Source organism: Eumetopias jubatus, unplaced genomic scaffold (genome assembly GCF_037043125.1).
Source record: "Eumetopias jubatus isolate StellerSeaLion01/CBP00866 unplaced genomic scaffold, mEumJub1_p1.0 scaffold_2, whole genome shotgun sequence".
Classification (NCBI taxonomy): domain Eukaryota; kingdom Metazoa; phylum Chordata; class Mammalia; order Carnivora; family Otariidae; genus Eumetopias; species Eumetopias jubatus.
This window is the reverse complement of record NW_028274808.1, coordinates 95,586,660-95,613,677: the sequence shown is the minus strand read 5'-3', so window position 1 is coordinate 95,613,677 and position 27,018 is coordinate 95,586,660. Positions and strand designations below refer to the sequence as shown.

The 27,018-nt window shown below is 35.7% G+C and overlaps 1 protein-coding gene across 12 annotated transcripts in view; it reads right to left on the bottom strand.

Annotated features, from left to right (window-relative positions):
- Positions 1–27,018, bottom strand: part of SCLT1 (sodium channel and clathrin linker 1) — a 202,021-nt gene that overhangs the window by 172,936 nt on the left and 2,067 nt on the right. For all 12 annotated transcript variants that reach the window (XR_015767773.1, XR_015767774.1, XR_015767775.1 and 9 more), the window contains exons 2-3: positions 17,386–17,453; positions 396–454 (exon numbers count right to left, since the gene is read on the bottom strand). Coding sequence is in view for 6 of the 12 variants with exons in the window: in XM_088021038.1 (XP_087877164.1) it covers positions 396–454; positions 17,386–17,453 (127 nt within the window). In the remaining 6 variants the exon portion in view is untranslated. The remainder of the gene's footprint in view (positions 1–395; positions 455–17,385; positions 17,454–27,018) is intronic.

The following is a 27,018-nucleotide window of genomic DNA, read 5'->3' as shown; positions in this document are numbered from 1 at the left end:
AGCTTCTATATCAACTTTTAAGATTATGGCAGGCAGGTGAGGAAATCTAGTTATCTTGCATTCTCCCAAGACAAGCCTCATAAATAGATTCCATTGCTTAATAAATTTGCCACTTACCAGTCTGGAGTGGTCTGCCTCTTACTTCAGTCTCTCTTAGCCCTCCACATCTGAGGGCCAGTTTCTAGAAACTCCAGAGGAGCTTACGAATAGGAGGGAGATAAAATCACCCCAGTTGAGAGCTACTCTTATAGATTATAATGCTGCCTTTTTGCCCCCTTGTATATTCAATATCTAATTATAGCAGACTATGAAATAAACAATCCTAATACTAAAGGAATTATTTCAACAATAAATATACTTAAGAAAATAATATTTTTCTGGTAACTCAACCTTACCTTTGATCAACTATTGTGTTTTCTAATGTGTCATCTCCATCTCCTTTGAAGACAGTTTTCTATAACAGAGAATATTGCATCTTAAAATGTTTTCTCACATCATCCAAGCCCAAAATTGGCAGTAGTTTAAAATTAAATACAATTAAAAATTTTACCTTAGAAAATCTAATGCAATTAAAAAAGATGAAGAGAAACAAGTAATCATCTAAGCTGATGTTGGAAGTTTATTTGGTAAATTTTAACATCCATGCATAATAAAAACTCTTGGCAACCTTGAAATAGGAAGAATTATCTCAACTTGATAAAGACTCTCTACCAGAAACCTACATCAATTACTATCTTCCGTGGTAAAACATCAAAAACACTGCATTAAATGCAGTTTAATGCAAGGCTGCTCACTATTACTGCTAACTTCAACACTGTACTAGAGGTTATAGTCAGTAGAACCAGGGTAGAGAGTTCAAAATTTAAAGGCTGAAAAAGAAGATACAATACTATTATCATTTACAGACAATTTGACCATTTACCTAGAAACCTATGTATAATCTACCAATTATTAGGTCTAATAAGAGAAAATACTAAGTTATCAGAAAATCAACAGAATAGCTTTCCCAAATGCTAGTAATAATTTGAAAATGTAAAAGGAAATAATACCCTATTCACTACTGTAACAAAAGGTAGTACTTGAGAATAAAAAACAAAAGCAAAACAAAAAAAAGTTGCAATAACTACTGAAAAATCAACTATACTGAAGGACATAAAAGAAGATATAAATAAATGGTACTATACCATTCATGGATATGTGAAGGGTCAATACTGTAAATATATTAATTCTTTAAAATTCACTGTAACTGCACTGCAATTCCAAAAAAAAGTTCCAATAGAAAAAAGGTAAATGGGAAAAGAAAAAAGAGGAAAGGACTTGCCCTCCTACATATCAAAACACTGTTAATGCTAGAGTAATTAAAACATTATGGTACAGACACAGTAACAAACAGAAGAGTATAGGAAATCCAGAAATAGATTAAAAAATTTACAGAAACATGATGTATGAAAGAAGTGGAATTATAACTGAATAGACAAAATATTGCTTTTAAGTAACAGTGTTAGGTAACAAAATAAAATTAGATTCCAGCATGTACTAAATGGAAAAATAAATTACAGATAAAGATCCAAATGTTTTAAAAAATATTTAACAATTATTGAAAGAAAAATGCATTTTTGACCGTGGGATAGAGAAACTTTCTTAAGTTCCAAAAAATGAAGAGACTTTTGTTTGTTGTGTTCACCAATATACCAAGCAGTGCCTAATACTTCCATTCAAAATACATTTTCTAGCTGGAAGACACCAGGAGTAAAATCTATGAACAGAAAGACTGAGATATCTTACAATATCCAAATTTAAAGCTTCTATGCAGCTGAAGTACCATAAGCAAAGTTAAAAGGCCAGCAACATTCGTAACATGACCAAAAACCTACTATCTAGTATAAAGTATGAATATTCAAACACAAGGAGATGTACAGGATGTTTAGTGCAGCTTTTACTATAATAATAGATAAAATGTCCATCGATAGGCTATAGGAAAGTAATACAACAGGATCCCATAAGTAGTTCAAGGAATTAACAAGATTTATATGTATCACTACGGACATATCACAAAAGCAAACAGGTTACTTCAAGAAGCTATTCATATAGAGAAAGACCAGACATCCTTCCTACATAATACACAATAAGAAATTCCAGATTGATTAAAGACTTAAATATGAGAAGCACATTTATGCAAGTGAAGGACGTAAGACACAACAGTAAAGCATTGACACATCTGACTATATTAAAAGTTAAAACTTTTCCACTATAAAGCATATAAACAAGATAAATAAAAACCCACAAATTGAAAACTTTCCACATGTGTAGTGAACAGAGTATTTACCAGCAAAATAAAGAGAAAATCTGAGATCAGACAAAAGCAAGCACAACTTCATTAATAATTAGGGAAATACAAATAAAACAACAGTGAGATATCATTTTACACCAATCACAATGACCAAAACAAAATGTCTGATAATGCCACCGATGGCTCAGAAGGATGTTTACAAGGATTTTAAACTTGCCAAACGATACAATAAAATGATTTCAAATATGAACATTATATACTAAAAGTATTGGAGCATGTATACTATTGAAAAACACTAAATTTAGGGTGGTGATTACCACTGGGAAGGGATGGAAGGAAATGGACAAGAGGTACAGAGATAATTTTTTCTGCGATGTTTTATTTCTTAAAAAAAAAGGCTGTAAATAATCACGGCAAAAAGTTAAGAATGGACACAATTGGGGGGCAGCTACACAGATATTAGTTTTAATCTTCTGCACTTTGATGTATGTTTGAAATAAATTTAAATACAGGAACAATATGTGCAAAGTGTTGAGCATAATTCCTGACATATAGAAAGCTCTTAATAAATCTTTACTCTTTATTTTTTTAAATTTTTTCTTAATATGGAGGAAAATCTACTGGCTAACCAAGGTATATATTATGAGCATTCAACCAACATAGAAAGCATTAGTTCTGAAAATATACAGCCTCACAGACATGTTGACATGGATCCAGGACTATAAGATGAATCAGACAAAAAAGGGTAACCTTCCAGAGAGAACCCTGATAGATTAAAGAATAAATGCATTCAGTAGTCTATGTAATTTCGGGGAAGGATTTACTTAATCCTAGACTATTAAAAATAGTTATTGTATTATTTAAATAATTAATTAATGGACAAGTGGTATTTTAACTTGCAAATGTTCAAAAGTTAGTTAAAAATCTTCTTGGGATAACTAAGTAGTTCAAACTTTAAAAATATTATTTCTCAAATTTCTTAGGAATTTTTATAAAAATCAAATCAACTACCAGTGTTATGACTAATAGTTGGGAGATAGATAGCAGTCTACAAAATAATAATTCAAGCCCTCATTAACCTCCCACCCATCAATTATAAGTTTCCTAATTGTTACTCTTATTATGTTTCACTCTATCATTCTTCTAAACAATATTTAGGAATCGCCCAGTGTTTACTAAATTAAATCCAAACTCCACAACTTAACCATTTAAGGCACTCTACAATGTACATACAACCTACCCTCCCTAATGTTATTTTCCGTTACTTCTTTCATATATGTCAAACACAGTATAACAAATGAAGTATGTTTTACTCCCTAAATACAACTCCCACTTTCTCACCTCCTTTTGCTTCTCATCATGCCAGTGGGTCCATCTGCAATGCTCTCCACTACCCCTTCTTTTAGCTCCCACTGAAGTTCTTTAGAAATCTTCCTACTTTTCAGTACCCATCAGACATGATACATCCTTCAGGAAACTTTCCCTGATCTCTCCAACTATATATTATCTCCTTTTTCCCTGATACCTGCACTTGGCTTTAAGGTTAAGACATGAATAATATGCCTTATACCTAGTTATTTAATATTTGTCTCAACCCATATTTTTATTAGTCTTTAGGTTCCTGTGAAATGGTAATTTTATTATATACATTTTCATATCACTAAAGCTCTTGGTATAGTGTTTTACATAAAGGAGGTACACAAGATATATTAGTTAAACTGAATTCTATAAAGACACTGTTCTGAAACATTTTCTAATGATAGTTGCTAAGGAAATACTGATGTAAGAATAAATAACCAAAAATCCAAATTATAAAAATTACACGATTATAAAGATAAACATAATAAACCAAAATATAAGAAAAATATTCAAAAGAATAAAAATTTAGATTCAACAATCCTTTCCCACTTGCTAGCAAACTTTTAGAATAAAAGACCGTATGACTTAATAATTCTAGACCCAGTGGAAAAAATCAAGTTGGGAGGATAAGATTGAAATCGACTAAAAAGGCATTTATATAGGAGCACCTCACTGGCTCACTCAGTAGTGTGACTGTTGACCTCGGGGTTGTGGGTTCAAGACCTATGTTGGGTGAAGAGATACTTAAAAAACTAAAATCTTTTTTAAAAAGCATTTATATATATGTATTTATACATTTACATCTATTTATGTTTATATATTTTAATTGAAATATAATTGACATATGTCATATTAGCTTCAGGTGTACAAGACTAACAATCCTATCCATTAAGCTATGCTCACCAAAAAAAAAAAAAGCATTTATAAATATCCTTTTTATATTCTCTAAATCAAAATTTAAACAAACTATACTAAATAAAAGAAACATACGGAGCATTTTATATATCTTGAACAGATAATCTATAATTAATTTCTATTTATTTTGATGCAAAAATGACTTCCTGAGATGATGGCGAGAATGTATTACAAAAAGAATGTCAATATAATTGGATTTTAGTTGGGTAGACAAATTTTCTGGATACTTCTCTTCCTCTAATGAAAATACACACTCTCTACATATTCTAAACATAGTTCTGTTTAATTTTGTGCCCCTTACTTTATATCACTGGCTATGAAATATGTTAATGGCATCCTAACTGACATCCTTTGAAAGAAAATATAGGCTGACTAGCATTTTGTGAAAGTGTTGTTGCAGCAAATCATATCATGAGGAGATGGATTCTCATCATTTATCAATGAAGGTCGATGTACAGTGTAAGAAATTGCTAAACTCTTACAATTAGACTCTCTTTAAAGTGTCAAATCCTTTTCTTTTTTTTTTTTTGAGAGAGAGAGAACACGCTTGTGCATACATGTGACAGGGGAGGGGCAAAAGGAGAGGGAGAAAGAATCTTAGGCTCCATGCTTAGCACAGAGCCTGACATGGGCCTGGATCTCATGACCCTGAGATCATGACGTGAGTTGACATCAAGAGTCAGATGCTTAACCGAATGAGCCACCCGGGCACCCCTAAATCACTGATTTTCTTTTTTTTCTTTAAATTTTTTTATTCTTATCTTAATCACCATACATCATTAGTTTTTGATGTAGTGTTCCATGATTCATTGTTTGTGCATAACACCCAGTGCTCCACGCAGAACATGCCCTCTTTAATACCCATCACCAGGCTAACCCATCCCCCCACTCCCTCCACTCCAGAATCCTCAGTTTGTTTTTCAGAGTCCATCGTCTCTCTTGGTTCGTCTCCCCCTCCAATTTCACCCCCTTCATTCTTCCCCTCCTGCTATCTTCTTCTTTTTTATTTTTTCTTAACATATATTGCATTCTTTGTTTCAGAGGTGCAGATCTGTGATTCAACAGTCTTCCACAATTCACAGCGCTCACCATAGCACATACCCTCCCCAATGTCTATCACCCAACCACCCCATCCCTCCCACCCCACGCCCACTCCAGCAACCCTTAATTTGTTTCCTGAGATGAAGAATTCCTCATATCACTGAGGTCATATGATACATGTTTTTCTCTGATTGACTTATTTCACTCAGCATAAAACACTCCAGTTGCATCCACGTCATTGCAAATGGCAAGATCTCATTCTTTTCGATGGCTGCATAATATTCCATTGTATATATATACCACTTCTTCTTTACCCATTCGTCTGTTGATGGACATCTTGGCTCTTTCCACAGTTTGGCTATTGTGGACATTGCTGCTATAAACATTGGGGTGCACATACCCCTTCGGATCCCTACATTTGTATCTTTGGGGTAAATACCCAGTAGTGAAATTGCTGGATCGTAGGGTAGCTCTCTTTTCAACTTTTTCAGGAACCTCCATGCTGTTTTCCAGAGTGGTCGCACCAGCTTGCATTCCCACCACAAGTGTAGGAGGCCCCTTACTCCGCATCCCCGTCAACATCTGTTGTTTCCTGACTTGTTAATTTTAGCCATTCTGACTGGTGTAAGGTGGTATCTCATTAAGGTTTTGATTTGGATTTCCCTGATGCCGAGTGATGTTGAGCACTTTTTCATGTGTCTGTTGGCCATTTGGATGTCTTCTTTGGAAAAATGTCTGTTCATGTCTTCTGCCTATTGATTGGATTATTTGTTTTTGGGTGTCGACTTTGATAAGTTCTTTATAGATTTTGGATACTAGCCCTTTATCTGATATATCATTTGCAAATATCTTCTCCCATTCTGTCGGTTGTCTTTTGGTTTTGTGGATTTCATCAAGATGCAAAAGCTTTTCATCTTGATGAAATCCCAATAGTTCATTTTTGTCCTTGCTTCCCTTGCCTTTGGCGATGTCTCTTGGAAGAAGTTGCTGCGGCTGAGGTTGAAGAGGTTGCTGCGTGTGTTCTCCTTTAGGATTTTGATGGATTCCTGTCTCACGTTTAGGTTTTTCAACCATTTTGAGTCTATTTTTGTGTGTGGTGTAAGGAAAAGGTCCAGTTTCATTCTTCTCCATGTGGCTCTCCAATTTTCCCAATACGATTTGTTAAAGAGACTGTCTTTTTTCCATTGGACATTCTTTCCTGCTTTGTGAAAGATTAGTTGACCATAGAGTTGAGGGTCTATTTCTGGGCTCCCTATTCTGTTCCACTGATCTATGTGTCTGTTTTCCTGCCAGTACCATACTGTCTTGATGATGACAGCTTTGTAATAGAGCTGGAAGTCCGGAATTGTGATGCCACAACATTTTGCATTGCTTTTGCTTTTGCTTTGCTTTGCTTTTTCTTTGTTTTGCCTTGCTTTGCTTTTTCAACATTCCTCTGGCTATTCGGGGTCTTTTCTGGTTCCATACAAATTTTAGGATTATTTGTTCCATTTCTTTGAAAAAAGTGGATGGTATTTTGATGGGGATTGCATTGAATGTGTAGATTGCTCTAGGTAGCATTGACATCTTCACAATATTTGTTCTTCCAATCCATGAGCATGGAACGTTTTTCCATTTCTTTCTGTCTTCCTCAATTTCTTTCATGAGTATTTTGTAGTTTTCTGACTACAGATCCTTTGCCTCTTTGGTTAGATTTATTCCTAGGTATCTTATGGTTTTGGGTGCAATTGTAAATGGGATCAAATCCTTAATTTCTCTTTCTTCTGTCTTGTTGTTGGTGTATAGGAATGCCACTGATTTCTGTGCATTGATTTTATATCCTGCCACTTTACTGGAATTCCTGTATAATTTCTAGCAGTTCTGGGGTGGAGTCTTTTGGGTTTTCCACATAAAGTATCATATCATCTGCAAAGAGTGAGAGTTTGACTTCTTCTTTGCCAATTTGGATGCCTTTGATTTCTTTTTGTTGTCTGATTGCTGTGGCTAGGACTTCTAATACTATGTTGAAGAGCAGTGGTGATAGTGGACATCCCTGCCACGTTCCTGACCTGAGGGGGAAAGCTCTCAGTTTTTCCCCATTGAGAATGATATTCGCTGTAGGTTTTTCATAGATGGCTTTTATGATACTGAGGTACGTACCTTTTATCCCTATACTCTGAAGAGTTTTTAATCAAGAAAGGATGCTGTACTTTGCCAAACGCTTTTTCTGCATCTATTGAGAGAATCATATGATACTTGTTCTTTCTTTTGTTAATGTATTGTGTCACGTTGATTGATTTGCGGATGTTGAACCAACCTTGCAGCCCAGGGATAAATCCCACTTGGTCATGGTGAATAATCCTTTTAATGTACTGTTGGATCCTACTGACTAGTATTTTGGTGAGAATTTTTGCCTCCATGTTCATCAGGGATATTGGTCTGTAATTCTCCTTTTTGATGGGGTCTTTGTCTGATTTGGGGTCAAGGTAATGGTGGCCTCATAAAACGAGTTTGGAAGTTTTCCTTCCATTTCTATTTTTTGGAACAGTTTCAGGAGAATAGGTATTAATTCTTCTTTAAATGTTTGGTAGAATTCCCCTGGGAAGCCATCTGGCCCTGGGCTTTTGTTTCTTGGGAGATTTTTGATGACTGCTTCAATTTCCTTAGTGGTTATAGGTCTGTTCAGGCTTTCTATTTCTTCCTGGTTCAGTTTTGGTAGTTGATACATCTCTAGGAATGCATCCATTTCCTCCAGGTTATCTAATTTGCTGGCATATAGTCGCTCATAATATGTTCTTATAATTGTTTGTATTTCTTTGGTGTTGGTTGTGATCTCTCCTCTCTCATTCATGATTTGTTGATTTGGGTCATTTCTTTTCTTTTTGATAAGTCTGGCCAGGGTTTTATCAATCTTGTTAATTCCTTCAAAGAACCAGCTCCTAGTTTTGTTGATCTGTTCTACTGTTCTTTTGGTTTCTATTTCATTGATTTCTGCTCTGATTTTTATGATTTCTCTTCTCCTGCTGGGTTTAGGCTTTATTTGCTGTTTTTTTCTCTAGCTCCTTTAGGTGTAGGGTTAAGTTGTGTATTTGAGACCTTTCTTGTTTCTTGAGAAAGGCTTGTATTGCTATATACTTTCCTCTTAGGACTGCCTTTGCTGCATCCCAAAGATTTTGAAGAGTTGTGTTTCATTTTCATTTGTTTCCATGGATTTCTTTAATTCTTCTTTAATTTCCTGGTTGACCCACTCATTCTTTAGTAGGACGCTCTTTAGCCTCCATGTATTTGAGTTCTTTCCGACTTTCCTCTTGTGATTGAGTTCTAGTTTCAATGCACTGTGGTCCAAAAATATGGAGGGAATAATCCCAATCTTTTGGTACCAGTTGAGACCTGGTTTGTGACCTAGAATGTGATCTATTCTGGAGAATGGTCCATGGGCACTAGAGAAGATTGTGTATTCCGTTGCTTTGGGATGGAATGTTCTGAATATGTCCGTGAAGTCCATTTGGTCCAATGTGTCATTTAAAGTCTTTATTTCCTTGTTGATCTTTTGCTTAGATGATCTGTCTATTTCAGTGAGGGGGTGTTAAAGTTCCCTACTATTATTGTATTGTTGTCAATGTGTTTCTTTGCTTTTGTTATTAATCGCCTTATATAATTGGCTGCTCCCATGTTAGGGGAATAGATATTTAAAATTGTTGGATCTTCTTTTTGGATAGACCCTTTAAGTAGGATATAGTGTCCTTCCTCATCTCTTATTACAGTCTTTGGTATAAAATCTAATTTGTCTGATATAAGGATTGCCACCCCCGCTTTCTTTTGGTGTCCATTAGCATGGTAAATTGTTTTCCACCTCCTCACTTGCAATCTGGGGGTGTCTTTGGGTCTAGAATGAGTCTCTTGCAGACAGCATATTGATGGCTCTTGTTTTTTTATCCAATCTGTAGCCTGTGTCTTTTGATTGGGGCATTTAGCCCGTTTACATTCAGGGTAACTATTGAAAGATATGAATTTAGTGGCATTGTATTGCCTGTAAGGTGACTGTTACTGTATATTGTCTGTGTTCCTTTCTGGTCTATGCTGCTTTTAGGCTCTCTCTTTCCTTAGTGAATCCCTTTCAATATTTCTTGTAGGGCTGGTTTCGTGTTTGCAAATTCCTTTAGTTTTTGTTTGTCCTGGAAGCTTTTTATCTCTCCTTCTATTTTCAATGACAGCCTAGCTGGATATAGTATTCTTGGCTGCATATTTTTCTCGTTTAGTGCTCTGAATATAACATGCCAGTCCTTTCTGGCCTGCCAGGTCTCTGTGGATAGGTCTGTTGCCAATTTCTACCATTATAGGTTACATATCTCTTCTCCCATACTGCTTTCAGGATTTTCTGTTTGTCTCTGAGACTCGTAAGTTTTACTATTAGATGTCAGGGTGTTGATCTATTTTTATTGATTTTGAGGGGGGTTCTCTGTGCCTCCTGGATTTTGATGCCTGTTTCATTCCCCACATTAGGGAAGTTCTCTCTTATAATTTGCTCCAATATACCTTCTGCCCCTCTCTCTCTTTCTTCTTCTTCTGGGATCCCAATTATTCTGGTCTTGTTTCATCTTATGGTATCGCTTATCTCTCGAATTCTGCCCTCATGATCCAGTAGTTGTTTATCTCTCTTTTTTTCAGCTTCTTTATTTTCCATCATTTGGTCTTCTATATTGCTGATTCTCTCTTCTGCCTCATTTATCCTAGCAGTTAGTGCTCCCATTTTTGATTGCACCTCATTAATACCCTTTTTGATTTCAACTTGGTTAGATTTTAGTTCTTTTATTTCTCCCAAAAGGGTTTCTCTAATAACTTCCATGCTTTTTTCAAGCCCAGTTATTATCTTTAAAATCATGATTCTGAATTCTAGGTCCAACATCGTACTAATGTCCATATTGAGTAGGTCCCTGGCAGACAGTACTACCTCTTGTTCTTTTTGTTGAGGTAATTTTTTCCGTCTTGTCATTTTGTCCAGAGGACAACAGATGAATGAAAGAAGAAAATGCTAACAGGGTAACAACGTCCCCAGAAAATATACTCTAAACAAGTCAGAAAAGACCTGAAACCAGGGGAAAAGAGAAAAAGAAAGAAAAAAGAAAGAGAGAAAAAAGAGAAAAAGATAAAAACAAAAACAGAACAAAACAAAAAAAACCAGAATATGAGCAAATATGATCAGGCTGGTGCATAGATTAGTGCCACACACTAGATTTTGGGTATATTTTGTTCTGTTAGAAGAAAGTGCCTCCCAAAATTTTAAAGAAAGAAAGACTTATATATGTACAAAATAAGGGTTGATACAATGAATGGATGGAATGTGACTGTAAAGATGAAAATTATAAAAAAATTTTATAAAAGGAATTGATAAGAAGTTGTTTGAAAAAAGAGGATTTAAAAAGAAAGAAAAAGAAAGAAAAAGAAAGAAAGAAAGAAAGAAAGAAAGGAAAGAAAGAAGGAAAGAAAGAAAGAAAGAAGGAAAGGAAAGAAAGAAAGAAAGAAAAAGAAAGAAAGAAAGAAAGAAAGAAAGAAAGAAAGAAAGAAAGAAAGAAAGAAAGAAAGAAAAAGAAAGAAAGAAAGAAAGAAAGAAAGAAAGAAAGAAAGAAAGAAAGAAAGAAAGAAAGAAAAAGAAAGAAAGAAAGAAAGAAAAGAAAGAAAAGAAAAAAGAAAAGAAAGAAAGAAAAAAGGGGAGAGAATGTGATCAGGCAAGGGACTAGAACAAAGCCATACACTAGAGATTTAGGGTATATTTTGATCTGTATCTCAAAATTTTAAAGAGAGAGGAACTTATATATATATGCCAAAAATAAGGGTAACTACTATGAAGGGATAGAATATGACTCTAAAAATGAAAGATAAAAATGTTTTTTCAAAGTAGGGATTGATAAGATGTTGGTTGAAAAAGGGAAAAAGAAAAATTAAAAAAAAAAGACAGAAAAATTAACTTTGAAAGACTAAAGAATCATGGTAAAAAGCCACGAATTCTACGTGCAGTATTCCCCTAGCGCTGGAGTTCTGCCGTTCTCATTGATCGGTAAACTTGGTTTTGGCTGGCTGTTCTTGCTGATCTACTGGGGGTGGGGCCTGTTGCCGTAGTTCCCAAATGTCTTTGCCAGAGGCGGAATTGCCCCGCCCTTGTCGGTTCCGGCTAAGTAATCTGCTCGGGTTTGCTCTCAGGAGCTTTTGTTCCCTGCAAACTCTCGGTACAGCTTTGGAGGACGAGAGTGAAAATGGCGGCCTCCCAATCTCCGCCCTGGAGGAGTCGAGAACTCGGGGCCCGCTCCTCAGTGAGCCCCCAGAGAAAAGCATTCAATCACTCCTGTCTCCCCGGTCTCCGGCCGCACTCCGTGCTCACCTGGTCTGTGACAGAGCAGCGTTTCTATCTCTGGCACCCAACTCCGTGTGGAGTCTCCAAAACCAGCAGATCCCTACGGTGCACTCCAGCGCCGCTCCTCCCAGGGGAGGAAGGCGAGTCTCTCCGGATCTGCTGCTTTTTGGGTCCCTGCTGGAGAAGCAGTGGCCCGACTGTGTCGCCAGTCACAGTTTATGGCAACCCCGAGTTGAGCGCCCGTGCCTCGGCTCCGTCTCTGCAGCCGGCTTCCCTGCTCTGATACCTGGGAGCTCTGCCGCACTCAGGCACCCCCAGTCTTTCTGTGACCCCAAGAGTCCTGAGACCACACTGTCCCGTGAGGGTTCCACTCCCCGCTTAGCCACTGGAACGACGTCCCTCAGCGGAGCCGACATGTAAAAGTTCCAATTTTGTGCTTCACTGTTCTATCACTTGCCAGAGGCGGCTGATGGAGGCCCCCTCCCCTGCCGTCTATCCTCCCGAATATTGCCTCAGATACACTTCTCCGCACGTCCTACCTTCCAGAAAGTGGTGGCTTTTCTGTTCAGAGAGCTGTTGCTATTCTTTTCTTTGATCTCCTGTTGAGTTCGTAGGTGTTCAGATTGGTTTGATCCCTATCCAGCTGAATTCCTGAGACCAGAGGAAATCCAGGTCTCCTACTCCTCCACCATCTTGCTCTGCCTTAAATCACTGATTTTCTAATATCATCATGGGATGATGTAAAATCAACCCTTCAAGGTTTTAAACCTGAGTAATTCATCAGATGGACAGTCTAGAACTGCACTGCCCAATGCAAGAGCCACAAGCCACATGCATCTACTTAAATTTAAATTTCATGTATTTAAAATGAAAATTAAATAAAACATCTATCAATTATACTAGCTTAATTTCAAGTGCTCAAAAGTCCCATTTGTTTAATGGCTACCATATTGGATAGCACAAAATTATACAACATTTCCATCACCATAGTAAGTTCTATTTGACAGTGCTGGCCTATAAAGCCAGTAATTTGAGTCAATTCAAATACTACAGGTAGTCTGCTATATTTTATCTATTGAGTCTTATATTTTTTAACTCATGATCAACAGGAGTGGCCCTCCTGTTCCTATCAATGTATTTTCAAATAACTATTATTTGATTATAGTTGGGATCAGCTCCTATACATTATACAAGAAGTCAAATTCTTTCCTGACTCAGGGCCTCTTTTTTGGTCCACTTGTCTAGCTCATTCTTCCAACTTTCAGTGCCAACTTGAATACTACTGTGGTAGAGAGGCCTACTCTGACCTTTCTACCAAATATATGTCTCAGCCTCAACCACCACTATTACACTACATACACGTTAATCTCTATTTCAGGACACTGTTTTCTTCATATGATAGACCAATTTTAATTACTTAATTATTCACTCCTATCTCTTCCACTTAGGTCGGATCCTTTGTCTATCTTTTTTTTTAAGATTTTATTTGTCAGAGACAGAGACACAGAGAGAGCACAAGCAAGGGGAGTGGCAGAGGGAGAAGCAGGCTCCCCGCTGAGCAAGCAGCCCGATGCAGGACTTGATCCCAGGACCCTGGGATCATGACCTGAGCTGAAGGCAGATACTTAACTGACTGAGCCATGCAAGCGCCCCTCCTTTGTCTATCTTAATCATAGCTCTGTCCCCAAAGCTTACCCAGCTCAGGCATGCACTCAAGATTTGCTGAATTAATAATGTTTTTTCAATCAATCAATACATTTGCACTATGACTGTCTTTCCCTTCCAGAACCAGCTCATACCTTCTTGGCACTATGCTTTTATGTTTATTCCTTCCCTCTTTCCAGTTTATGTGTTCCATTTCTTTCCCAGCAGACTAGATCTCAATTTAACTTTAAATTTGGGTTCAAGTAGAATGAGTAGAAACAGTCCCAAGCTAGAAGAGGAAGATATTTTTAGGAGAGTTTTCAGAGAAAATAAACTTATTTTTAATATTCTACCCTGTCCCTCCAGCAAGTTTGAAGAGAACCAAAACACTAATCAGTACACAGATGTACTGGTATGGCATAGATTTTAAAGAGGAATTAACCAGCCTACAAGTGAGAAAAGACAGGTATTTAAGAAAAAAAAAAAGGTAGGAACAATGAATTCGGAAAAGAGGGAAATTTTCCATAGTCTTGACTAAAATCTTTCAATATTTGTCATGCAGTGCCCACTACTACACTCTCAAAGAACAATGCCACTTGAGATACTTTTTATTTATATAGAAAACAAAGTAATCAAAGAAAGACAACTAAATTTTACAACAACCCAGAAGGGATCATTCAAGAAACTAGTTGTTGTTTAAATATCTTTAGAAGGTTACATACAATTTTAAGAAGTTTTTTTAAAAGATGAATGGGGGTGCCTGGATGGTGTAGTCGATTAAGTCTATTCCAGCTTTTGATTTTGGCTCAGGTCATGATCTCAGGTTGTGAGGTCAAGCCCTGCATTTGGGTTCCATACTCAGCACAGAGTCTGCTTAAGACTCTCTCCCTCTCCCTCTGCCCCTCACCCTGGTGCATGTGTGCGCATGCTCTCTCTCTCAAATTAAATGAATAAATCTTTAAAATAAATAAAAGATGAATTATTAAAGTATAATGAACCAAATATACTAAATATACAAGCTATTCTACACATTGGAGAAGTCCAACTTTCAGTTTAAATCCATACAATTTATGTATCATTAGTTATTAGAAACGTATCATGTATTTCCCTAAGAAACAATACTATACCAAAAAATCTTAATTCACAAAAGTTTCTTTGATTCATGGGAAGCCTAAATGATCATTATATAGTGATAGCACAAAAGAATTTTAACTATCACTTATAACAGTTTCTATAGAAAATCAAGTTTGAAATTCCAACTTAAAATACAAGAAATAAGTATCAAATTCTGGCAGCTTTATTTTTCTATAGAAAAGTTTCATAAAGTATGTTCATTTAACACAAGTCCTGGCAATTTGCCTAGTGTGAGGAAGGAGGGAGGCATTTTCATTGGGATTTTATCTTGAAAAATAGAACTAAAAAGGATGAACTGTTTGTATTTCACAAACTGATCATGACTTTTTCATCTCCACTTTTACTGTAAGTGGCATATAGAGCTCAAATGATGTTGGAAGATAGGTAGGAGAAAAGTAAAGGGGGGATATAATTGTTTCATTCATTCAACAAGTATTTATTGAGCTTCTACTAACAAGAATTGTTTTAGGCACCTGGGAAACATAGCTGAACAAAAAGGGCAAACATAAATTTATGAAGGATTTCTGTTGCTAGTGGCAATCACTAAAGTTAGTGACAAGAGATCTCAGCCAGTGCTCCTGGGTTTCACATAACCTTTGATAATGGTTTCCTCCTATGTCTATGTCTACAAACAGAAAAAAGTAAAAATACTACGAACTGAAAAAAGTACAAATTAAAAAATTCCTCTTGGACATTTTCATTTTTTCAGAAACCAGAATAATGTTTCTGGGGTGAAGAACCAAAGAATGCACTACATATGGCCAAGGATATGGACCTTATTGCTAGAAAGCAGATTAATCTCTCTCTTTCTCTCTCATACTCTCATATCACCTCCTTTCTCATTACCACAAACTATGCAGTGAAAGGCAAGACCCATGGGAATTGATATTTTGAGACAGCAACATATTCTGAAGAGACAGTGAACTACAGAAGACTCTTAGGCAGTAACAATACAGTACTATCAAAAATAAGAGATAGGAATCAAGATTTGACTGTATGACTATAAGAATAGTACCTGTGGGGCACCTGGGTGGCTCAGTCATTAAGCATCTGCCTTTGGCTCAGGTCATGATCCCAGGGTGCTGGGATTGAGCCCCACATCGGGCTCCCTGCTAGGCAGGAAGCCTGCTTCTCCCTCTGCCACTCCCCCTACTTGTGTTCCCTCTCTCGCTATGTCTCTCTCTGTCAAATAAATAAATAAATAATCTTAAAAAAAAAAAAAAAAAGAATAGTACCTGTAAAAGAAGAGCATGTACCTTTAGAGAATTAAAGGAGCTATAATTTCACAGGAGAGTGCACTATTAAATAAGAGACTTGACCTTACTTGGTATGTTACCATGAGGCTTTAATTAATTAATCACAACGTACAAGGCAGGTGCATCTAAAGGGTTACATACAGTCATTGTTTTATCTGGTAAAACCATCTTTCATAACCAAGTCAGCCATAGTGACAGTAGATATAATACCATGCCCAGAGATCTTCTTGGGCTTTAAAATCACTCTTTTGTTTGAATCCTCCTTTTAGGCATATTCTATAAGACAATAAGCAGAAGAAAAAGAACCTAAGAACCTGAATAAAATTTAGAGGCTGCTGTATTATGAAAGATTCTCTATCACCTAAATGATAACAGTTCTTAGTTAAGTATGAGTAACAAAATAACGTAAGAAAAACAATATCATGATTAACATAGTAGATGGATAGTTTTAAGACCCTTTGGACTCAGTCTGGTCTTTGTAAATAAAAATAGAGCAGCAGGCTAAATGTTGAGACTACACTAAAGAATCTTTAATAACTTTAAGGATAAGTATAATCAAGTCAACAAGATAAACTATTACTTTTTAATTTCTTAAAAACAACTTCCTTTTTAATACCTTAAAAACAATTTTTTTTTTTTTTTTTTAAGAGAGAGGGCACATGACTGGGAGGGAGGGGTGAGGGTAGAGGGAGAGGAAGAGAAAGAATCCCAGGCAGGCTCCATGTCCAGCACAGAACAATGCAGGGCTTGATCTCACAACCCTGAAATCATGACCTGAGCCAAAATCAAAAGTTGGACACTTAACCAACTGAGCCACCCGGGTGCCCCAAAACAATATGTTTTGGTTACAAGATTCATTGATGTCAAAAGCAAAACATGTCCTTATTAATTCAGTAGGGTGCTATCACTAACAGAAACTACTGTTCTTTTAATATTGTGTAACTCAAGAGTCGACCAATAAATATACCTTATTGCTCAAAAAAATTTTTAACAGAATATTTAATAAGAACATGTACCCAAGGAAAGAAATATTAAAACAATGCCGTATATTTACTGTTTTTAGTTTTTGCTTGCCATAATTTATGAGAATTCCAAGTTAAAGCTTATTACGAAATGTATCTTAAGAGATTTTAGGAGGTTTCAAAACGTCAATGAATTCTCATTTTAGAACTCAGACATTTTAACATCATACATAATACCTAAGCTCCAAATCAGAAAAAAAAGTCAATTTCTATGGTCAAAGAACTTTTATTAAGCAAAAACAAGCGTTCCCTTATAAAAATCCCAATTGTAAGCAAATTTCAAAGTGCTATAGGCAACTTCACATGAGAATAATCCTAAATAGAATTTATATATATATGTATATATATATACACAAATTTGAACCTAGTTTGTTAGACCTTAACTAATTTACATACCTGCACCGACGAATATTTGGAAAAGTTCTCCATTTGATATCGTCTAAGTACTTCATTTAGTCGTTGATCTGAAACAAAGTAAAAAAAAATCTGTATTTCACTGGCTAATGCTCAATATTTAAAAACTACAAACAAGGTAGTTATTATCCGATATATCCAATGCAAAACTGCTAGTCTTCACTGCTTCTCAAAATGAATCATCAACTTCAACACGTTTTTGGAATTTAAGAAAAGGCCCTTCTATACACGTAAGCCAACCACCTACTGCTAGTGGGAAAAAGAATAGCTGCAAAGAACTAATATTCCTAATTTCTTACATTTTAATTCTCAGTTTTTCCTGGTTTACTCTTCAGGTTAGCAGAAGTAAAAAAATACTCTCCACTTTTTTTTTTATTCCTGCTACTAGAAGTGAACTGAAAAGATAAACTATAGCCATATTTTTTCCAATAGTGAAAACTGGCTAAAATTGTGTTCCAGGACAAATCTCCACACAGAAGAGAAACGGAAGGACAAAGATTCCACATTATACAGGAGTAAGAGATACTAGAAATGAAGGACTGGAATAAAGCCAAGTGCTCTCAGTAAGCATAAGATGATTGATATTTTTATTCACATCATAAGAAAACATATAATAGAACACAGTAAATGTACAAAACTTACTATTTCAAGATCACATGGATCACTTAAAACTGATAATTTGCTAGCAATGGAGTAAATCTCAACTCTCAAAAAGACTGAAAGCCAATGAGAGCATGTTACCTGACAAGAGCGCAATGAAGTTTAATCAAAAACCAAAAAGGGAAAATTTTAATACATTTTGAAGTTCAAAAATTACTTTTTAATAACCATGGGTCACAGGAGAAATTACAAAACAAATTTGGATGTATTGTGAATTGATCGACAGTGAAAATGTAATACCTCAAACTTGCTCAAAAAAAAAAATCTATAGCTTTAATTATATATACTAGGAAAAAAGGCTTATGGTCAATGAACTCTTGGTCTATCCCAAAAAGTTCGAAGAAAAGCAAATTAAACCCAAAGAGCATCAAGTGAAGGAAATAATAAAGATAAGCCTACCCCCAAAGAAACGGAAAATAAACATGCAAAAAAGATCAACAAACACAATCGTCTCAAAAGTTACAGTAAAAGCATCTGATGAAACTTAAGATATATTCATGATAAAGCCTCAGGAATTTAAGAAGTTAATTTCCTTAATAAAACAATAGATTCCTACATAAATGCACAGCAAACATCATACTTAAGGATGAGAATGTTGAAAACTTTCTCTTGGAAATTGGGAATGACACAAGGACAAATTGTCTTGACATTTATTCACACTCTACTGGAGGTCTAAGTTTATGCAATAAGTCAAGTAAGAAATAAAAGGTATAAAGACTGAAAAGGAAAAAAAAAACCCATTATCCATTATCCATAGTTAATCATGTATAGGTATAGGTAAATCCCAGAGAACACACAGATAAAGTTTTAGAATAATGACCCTCAGCATGGTTGTTGGATACAAGGTCAATATACAAAAATTAATTATATTTCTATATACTGCCAACAAAATTAGAATAAAAGATATCATTTACAATACCATACAAAAACCCAATGTCTAGGAATAAATCTAAAAGATTTAAACAAAAGATGTGTAAGACTGTGTACAGAAAACTACGAAACATTCAGCAGAGAAATTAAAGACTAAATAAGTAGAGAGAGATACTCATGGTTTACAGGAGTCAGTATTGTAAAGACAGCAGTTCTCCTCAAGTTGATCTATAGATAGACTCAATGCAATCTCAGTTAACATTCCAAAAGATGATATTGCAGAAATTTAAAAGTTGATTCTAAAATATAGGTGGAAACATAACAAGAATAGCTAAGGCATTCTTGCAAAAGTAGAATGGGGGAGGACTTGCTTTACCAGTTATCAAGATTTATTACAAAGTTACAGTCATTTAGTGTGCTGGTTGTATAAAAATAAACAAAATTGACCAATGGAAGAGAATAAAGAATACAAAGATAAATTCATGTTCATTTAGAACACGTGAATTATGATTGAAGGGGCACTCCAGAGCAGTGACGGGTAAAGAGAAATCTTTTCAAATTCCACCTATCAGTGAGATCATATAATTGTCTTTCTCTGGTTGACTGATTTGTGGAATTTGAGAAACAAGGCAGAGGATCATAGGGGAAGGGAGGAAAAAATGAAACAAGATGAAACCAGAGAGGGAGACAAACCATAAGAGACTCTTAATCTCAGGAAACAAACTGAGGGTTGTTGGAGTAGAGGGGGGTGGGAGGGATGGGGTGGCTGGGTGATGGACATTGGGGAGGGTATGTGCTATGGTGAGTGCTGTGAATTGTGTAAGACTGATGAATCACAGACGTGTACCACTGAAACAAATAATACATTACATGTTAATTAAAAAATGAAAAAAAAGAATAATCTTTTTAAAATTGGTTCTGGGTCAATTGGATATCCTCATAAAAAATAAAACATTATCCATAAAAATCAATTCTAGGTGAAACGAAGATCTAACTGTGAATGCCAAAACAAATTCTAGACAAGAATAGACTATCTTTATAAATCTCAGGATAGGGAAAGATTTTTTAATCAGAACACAAAAAGCACTAAAGATAAGTGGAAAAAAAAACCTGATAAACTGAACCACATTAAAATTAAGAACTTTTGTTCAACAAAGAGACTTTTAAGAGAGTAAAAATATAAGACACAAACACAATCCTATAGAAAAGTGTTAAGCCATGAATGGGCACTTCACATAAAGGTTACCCAGGGAGCTAATAAATGGAGAAAAGCTGCTCAACCTCATTAGGCATCAGGAAAATACAAATTAAAATTACAATAAAGAGCTAAAATTAGAGAACACGTTGGTGACAATGTAAAATAATGAAAACTCTCCTACACTGCTGGTGGGAATGTAAATTAGTACAACTTTAAAATTAAACATATATATAATTCCTAAGAATATACATAACCAAAATGTGTGCACTTGAGCACCAAGGGCCATGACAAAAAATACTGATAACAGCATTATTCTCAATGGCCTCCAAACTGGAAACTGCAACTATCCATCAAAAGAAGAACAGATAAACATGATAAATTTAAAACTGGAATATTTTACAGAGACAAAAATGAACAAACTACATCTACATACAAGAATATGGATAAATTTCAAAGACATCATGTTAAGCCAAAACAGAAGAATACATGGTTTTGATTCCATCGACATAAAGCTCATAGTGTAAAATTAAAGACTTTGGTTATCTTCAATTACCTTTGAGGATAAGGGAGAGATTATGATTACAAGGGGGCTTCTGAGGTCCTGGAAATGTTCTATTTTTTTTTTTTTTTTTAAAGATTTTATTTATTTATTTGAGAGAGAGAGAGAAGCAGTATGAGAGGGGAGAAGGTTAGAGGGAGAAGCAGGCTCCCTGCTGAGCCGGGAGCCTGATGTGGGACTCGATCCCAGGACTCCGAGATCATGACCTGAGCCGAAGGCAGTCGCTTAACCAACTGAGCCACCCAGGCGCCCATGTTCTATTTTTTTATCTGAGTTTTGGTTATATGAGTTTTGAACCTTGTAATCATTCACTTAGCTTTATATTTGTTTTCTTTACTTTTCTGTGTATGTTATACATAGCACATATATATGGAATACATACTAATTATAATTATAAAAATTAAAAAAATGCATATATAATATGCACACACAGGGTATACATTCTATGTTAGTTTCTTCCTTGAAAGTACACATAATTTAGTGGTGAAATATGACAAATATATGTAATGCTGATAAATAATCATGGAGTACTGATAACATAAATGGTTTTAAACTTTTTATTGAGTTTAAAAGAAATTATCCATGTTTTTATTGTTACTCACAGAACTTTTAAGATAGTTACTTGACACACCCCACTAAAATTTTACCATCATATAGGATCTGGTTCCTGCCTATTACTCTTATTCCCTATGAGTCTCAGGAGGAGGTTGGAGATATGGTCCTGGATACAATAATTTCAATGCAAACCACCTTCCCCCCCCCCCACCTAATAAGGTTTTCAAATAAGAAAAAAACACTAAATCTGAGTTCTTAGTGATTAAAATAAGTTCAAAAGTCAATTGTGGGGGTGCCTGGGTGGCTCAGTTGGTTAAACGTCTGCCTTCAGCTCAGGTCACGATCCCAGAGTCCTGGGATCAAGGCCCACATCAGGCTCCCTGCTCAGTGGGGAGTCTGCTTCTCCCTCTCCCTCTATTCCTCCCCTGTTCATGCTCTCAGAAAAATTAATAAAACCTTAAAAAAAAAAGAAGTCAATTGTGGATTACTGAGGGAAACACATTCAATCCTCAGAGATTGACTTTAATCTGGAGAAAATTTTACTATAACTTAAATCTCTTATTTCCTTCATTCATTCAACAAGTACTTATTATATTGTTGTTTAATTTGCATTTTCTGGGTTGCTGATGAGACTGACATTTTTCATTTTTTTAGTAGTTCTTCAAATTTTATTTTTTTGTAAATGGCTTGATCATATTCTTTAACCATTTTTCTATTAGTATGATTTTTGTGAACAAACTTTCTAAATTCTGGATGCTAATCAATTCTCAGTTATATTTATTGTAAATATATTCTCCCTTTCTGTAGCTGGGGTAGTCTTTTATTGATGATGTCTTTTGTAATACCCAAGTTTTTATCTCGAATGTACTCTATTCACATATTTTTTCTTCTAGTCAAATATCTATTGAAGAAATATTTCCCTATCCTGAGATCATAAAGACACCCTCTTAAATTTTTTTTCTGAAAGTTTAAAGAGAATTCACGTCTTCAATCAACCTGCGGATTATTTTTCTATATATGTGGGAAAGGTTTCTTTATTATTTTTTCCTTCCTATTTGGATAGCCAATTATCCTAGCACCATTTGCTAAATATCCTTTTCCCACTGATTTGTATTGCTCTTCTTTCAGATAACAAGTTTCATGTATGTGTCTTTCCTGTGCTAATTTATTCCACTGATCTATGTATGTATCAATCTGACAATCTAATATTGATTTAATAATTAGATATTTTTAAGTCTTAATAACTGGCAAATAAATTTTCCCACCTTGATATTCTTTAAAACTCTCTTGGCTGTTCTTAGCTCTTCCACTAGATTTTTTTTTTTTCATGAGAGAGCGAGAGAGAGCAAGCTAGTGGGGGTAGGAGGAAGGGGCAGAGGGAGAGAGAGAATCTTAAGCAGGCTCCACACCCAGCACAGAGCCCGATGTGAGGCTCGATCTCCCAACCCTGAGATCATGACCTGAGCTGAAATCAAGAGCTGGATGCCTAACCAACTAAACCACCCAGGTACCCGTCTTCCCCTAGATCGTAGAATCATGCTGTCAAAACTAAGTTTGAGAATGCATTGAGTCTAATCATTAATCTGTGGAAGAACTGACATATTTAATATATTGAGTGTTCTAATCCACAAATTTGGTATGTTAATGGTTTCTCCATTAACCTAGGTCTTCTTTATTGTATTCAGTAATTTTTTAATGCTAACTATCTTTCTATCACTGGGATAAACCCAGTATGAAGACAATTGTATGGACACATATATGTACATATATATACACACATTCATTGCTGGATTTATTTATATTTTATGTAGGATTTTTTTTTTTTTTTAAGAGAGGGAGAGACAGGATGGCAGGGGGAGCGGGGGAAGGAAGAATCTTAAGCAGGCTCCATACCCAGTGTGGAGACCGCCCCAGCGCTCCCGAGATCATCACTTGAGCCGAAATCAAGAGTTGGACACTTAACTCACTGAGCCACCCAGGTGCCCCTTTTATGTAGGACTTCAGTTTCTGTGTGCATAGGCCTATAATTTTTTTTTCTTGCAAGTCTCTTTGTTGGGTAGAAGTTAAGAATATAGACACTGGAACTAGACAGCCTGAGTTCAAATCCTAGCTCAGTCACTTTTTAGTTATGAGTTAACCTTGAGCATGTAGTGGTACTTATCCAGAGTGTTGAGTTTTTTATCCATGGTTATTGAACAGTTGGGTGTGAAAACTATTAAAGCAAACTAAACAACTGTGCTACTCAAAAAAGCAGTATAATCATATTAAGATTACTGACAAAAAAGGGGTGCCTGGGTGGCTCAGTCAGTTAAGCGACTGCCTTCAGCTCAGGTCATGATACCAGGGTCCTGGGATGGAGCCCCACACCGGGCTCTCTGCTCAATAGCAAGTCGGCTTCTCCCTCTCCCTCTATGATCTCTTTTGCTTTCACTCTCTCTCAAATAAATAAATAAAATCTTTAAAAAAGATTACTGACAAAAGAGCAGATGAACTAATGGGCAATGGTTATAGGCAATGGTTACAGTAAAGAAAGTAGTAAAAACAGGGGTGCCTGGGTGGCTCAGTCGGTTTAGCTGGTTTCGGCTCAGGTCATGACCTCAGGGTTGTTGGATAGAGCCCCATGTCAGGCACCATGCTCAGTGGGAAATCTGCTTGAGAGTCTCTCCCTCTGCACACCCAACTTGTGCACACGCTCTTCCCTCCCCCCCAAATGAACAAACCTTTTTAAAAAGAGAAAGTAGTAAAAACAAGCTGGGAAAGAGTTAAGGAAATAGAGGAAAATGAAGAGTTCAAAGAACAGAAGTCTTGATGAAGCCAAAGAACAGTTACAGTGGGAGTAAGAAACTTGTGTTTGAGATTTCAAAAGCAGGGTAATTTGAATAGACTTCTGCTTATGTCTAAGATGAAGTAACAAGGACCACCTTCCCACTCAATACAACCAAAAGCAAATAAATGAATGAAATAATGGTTTGCAAGACGCTAGACAACAGACAGTAATGATGACAGATGCAAAACAAATGAGGTAAACCCTATGACTGCTCCAACTTAATGACTTGAGAGTCTTTCTAGTCCATGGCACAAAGAGGGAAAATGCAGGCCTCAGAGATAGGCCGACTGAGTTAAGGAAGTGGAGACAAAGTGAACTAGAATTGGCAAGGCAAAGCATGAGAGAGAAAGCTACACAGAGAGAGAACTCTGGATATATGAAATCTGTGGAGGGTCTCTGTATACAACAGTACACAACAAAAACAACAACAAAAAACCCAAAACAAAAACAAAACAACAGTACACAACAAACTACTGAGTAGCTTTTTATCTATTAAAGAAATTAAATTTTAGTTTAAAATCTTTCCACAAAGAAAACTCTAGATCCAGTTGACTTTACTGGTAAGTTCTACCAAACATTTAAGGAAGAAATAATGTTAATCCTATGTAAACTTTTCCAGAAAATTGAAGAAAACAAAATATTTTCCAACAAATTCTATGAGGCAAGCATTGCCTCATACTAAAACCAGGCAAAGAAATTAGAAGGGGGAAAAAAGGCTTTATGAACATAGAAAATTAAAATTTTAAATAAACTTTCAAAAAATCAAATCTATAATATATAAAAAGGATAATACATGAGTAAGAGTAGTTTATCCCAAAAAGAGAGGTAAGACAGGCTTAAAATATGAAAATTAATCAATGTAAGTCACCCTATTAACAAACTAAAAGTGAAAACAAATCTGATCCTCTCAATAAATGCAGAAAAAGCATTTGAAAAAAAAATTCAACATCCATTCTGATAAAGTCTCAGAAAACTAGGAATAGAAAGAAGTATTTTCAACCTTTTAAAAACATCTACAAAAAATCTATAGTATCCTACTTAATTTTTGAAAGACAGATGTTTGTACCCTAAGAGCAGGAAAAAGACAAGGATGCCCAGTCCAACCACTTGTGTTCAAACACTGTACTGGAAGTTCTAGCCAGTACAATAAAGCAAGAAAAGGAAATGAAAGGCATCCAAATTGGAAAGGAGTAAGTAAAACTGATTAACAGATGAAAATATTATCTATGCAGAAAATCTGATGAATTCTAAAAACAACCTATGAGAATAAGTGAGTTTAAAAAGGCTTCAGGGTACAATATTCCAAAAAAAGGATGTATTTCTATATATTAGCAATGATAAATTAGAAATCAAAAGTAAAAGAATAATACCATTTACAATAGTATCAAAAACAGAATACATAGGGATCAATATGATAAAGATGTGCAAAACCTATATATTAAAAACTACAAAATGCTGCCGAGAGAAATAAAAGAATACATACATCAATGGAGAGAATATATCTTTTGATTCATAAGAGGACTCAATATCATTAGATATGAATCCTACACATACTGATCAACAGATTCAATGCAATGCCTCTCAAAATCTCAGTATCTTTTTGAAGAAATTGACAAGCTGATACCAAAATTCATATGGAAATGCAAAGCACCTAGGATAGCCAAAATAATTGAAAAAGAACAAATATGAAAGGCTAACATCATCTGATTCTATGACTTCTTATAAAGCTGCAATAATCAAAACACTGGAATACTGGTGCTCAAAGAGATAAACAAATCAATGGAACAGAATAGAGTCCAGAAATGGGACACAAATAAGGACAAATGATTTTTTTTTTAAAGATTTTATTTATTTATTGGACAGAGAGAGAGAGAGAGCAAGCGTGAAAGCACAAGCTGGGGAGTGGCAGAGAGAGAAGAATCAGGTTCCCCGCTGAGCAGGGAGCCTGATGCAGGGCTTGATGCCAGGACCCTGGGATCATGACCTGAACTGAAGGCAGATGCTTAACCAACTGAGCCACCCAGGCTTCCCAAGGACAAATGATTTTTAGCAAAGGTGCAATGGTAATCCAATGGAGAAAGGATAGTCTTTTCAATTGCATTCATATGCAAAAAAGTGAACTTTGACCCTTATCTTGCACCTTATACAAAATGGATCATAAATCTAAATGTAAAATGGATCAAATATGGATCATAATGGATCATAAATCTAAATGTAAAACCAAAAATTGCAAAATTTCTAGAATAAAACAGAAGAAAATCTTTGCAGCCTTTGATTAAGCAAAGATTTCTTAGATATGACATCCATGAAAGAACAAATTGAGAACTTCATCAAAATTAAAAACTTTTGCTCTATGAAGCACACTTCACAGAGAATGAAAAGAAAAAATAAGTGCATCTCCACTTCCCAAGTCCCCACTACAAGAATGATTTTTCATTCCTTAGCTTGATAAACAAGTATCTCTTTGAACAAGTCCCTAAGGACTATCAGATTTCCCTTCTCAGATGGAGGTGGGAAATATGCTAGGAGTTTACTAGAAGCATGGTTGGTTTGGAATTGCCTGTAGTCATTTGTAAAGCTAATGCTTTATCACAGGGGTTGCCAAGTTGAGAAACACCAAATCCAAATGGAACAAATAAAAAGAGGCAATCAAGATCAAGAAGTCAGTGTAGACAAGATCAGAATAGGTGGGAGAAGGTCAAGCCATCTATATTTACCTCAGCTAGGTGTCTAGGCGTTTTGCCTACTGGGGTAACCCACTCAGCTGTAACTGGCACACTAGGTCCAGTTAAAAGGAAAAAATGGCTGGCTCATTCCTCTTAAACTCATAGTTTTGGGGTGACTTGGGTATCCTCCCCACCCCGACCAAATTCATCACCCAACTATTGTCTCCCACCACTCAAGATGGTGGCCAGCCAGTCTTCCTTATGGGGTGGCAGATACTCC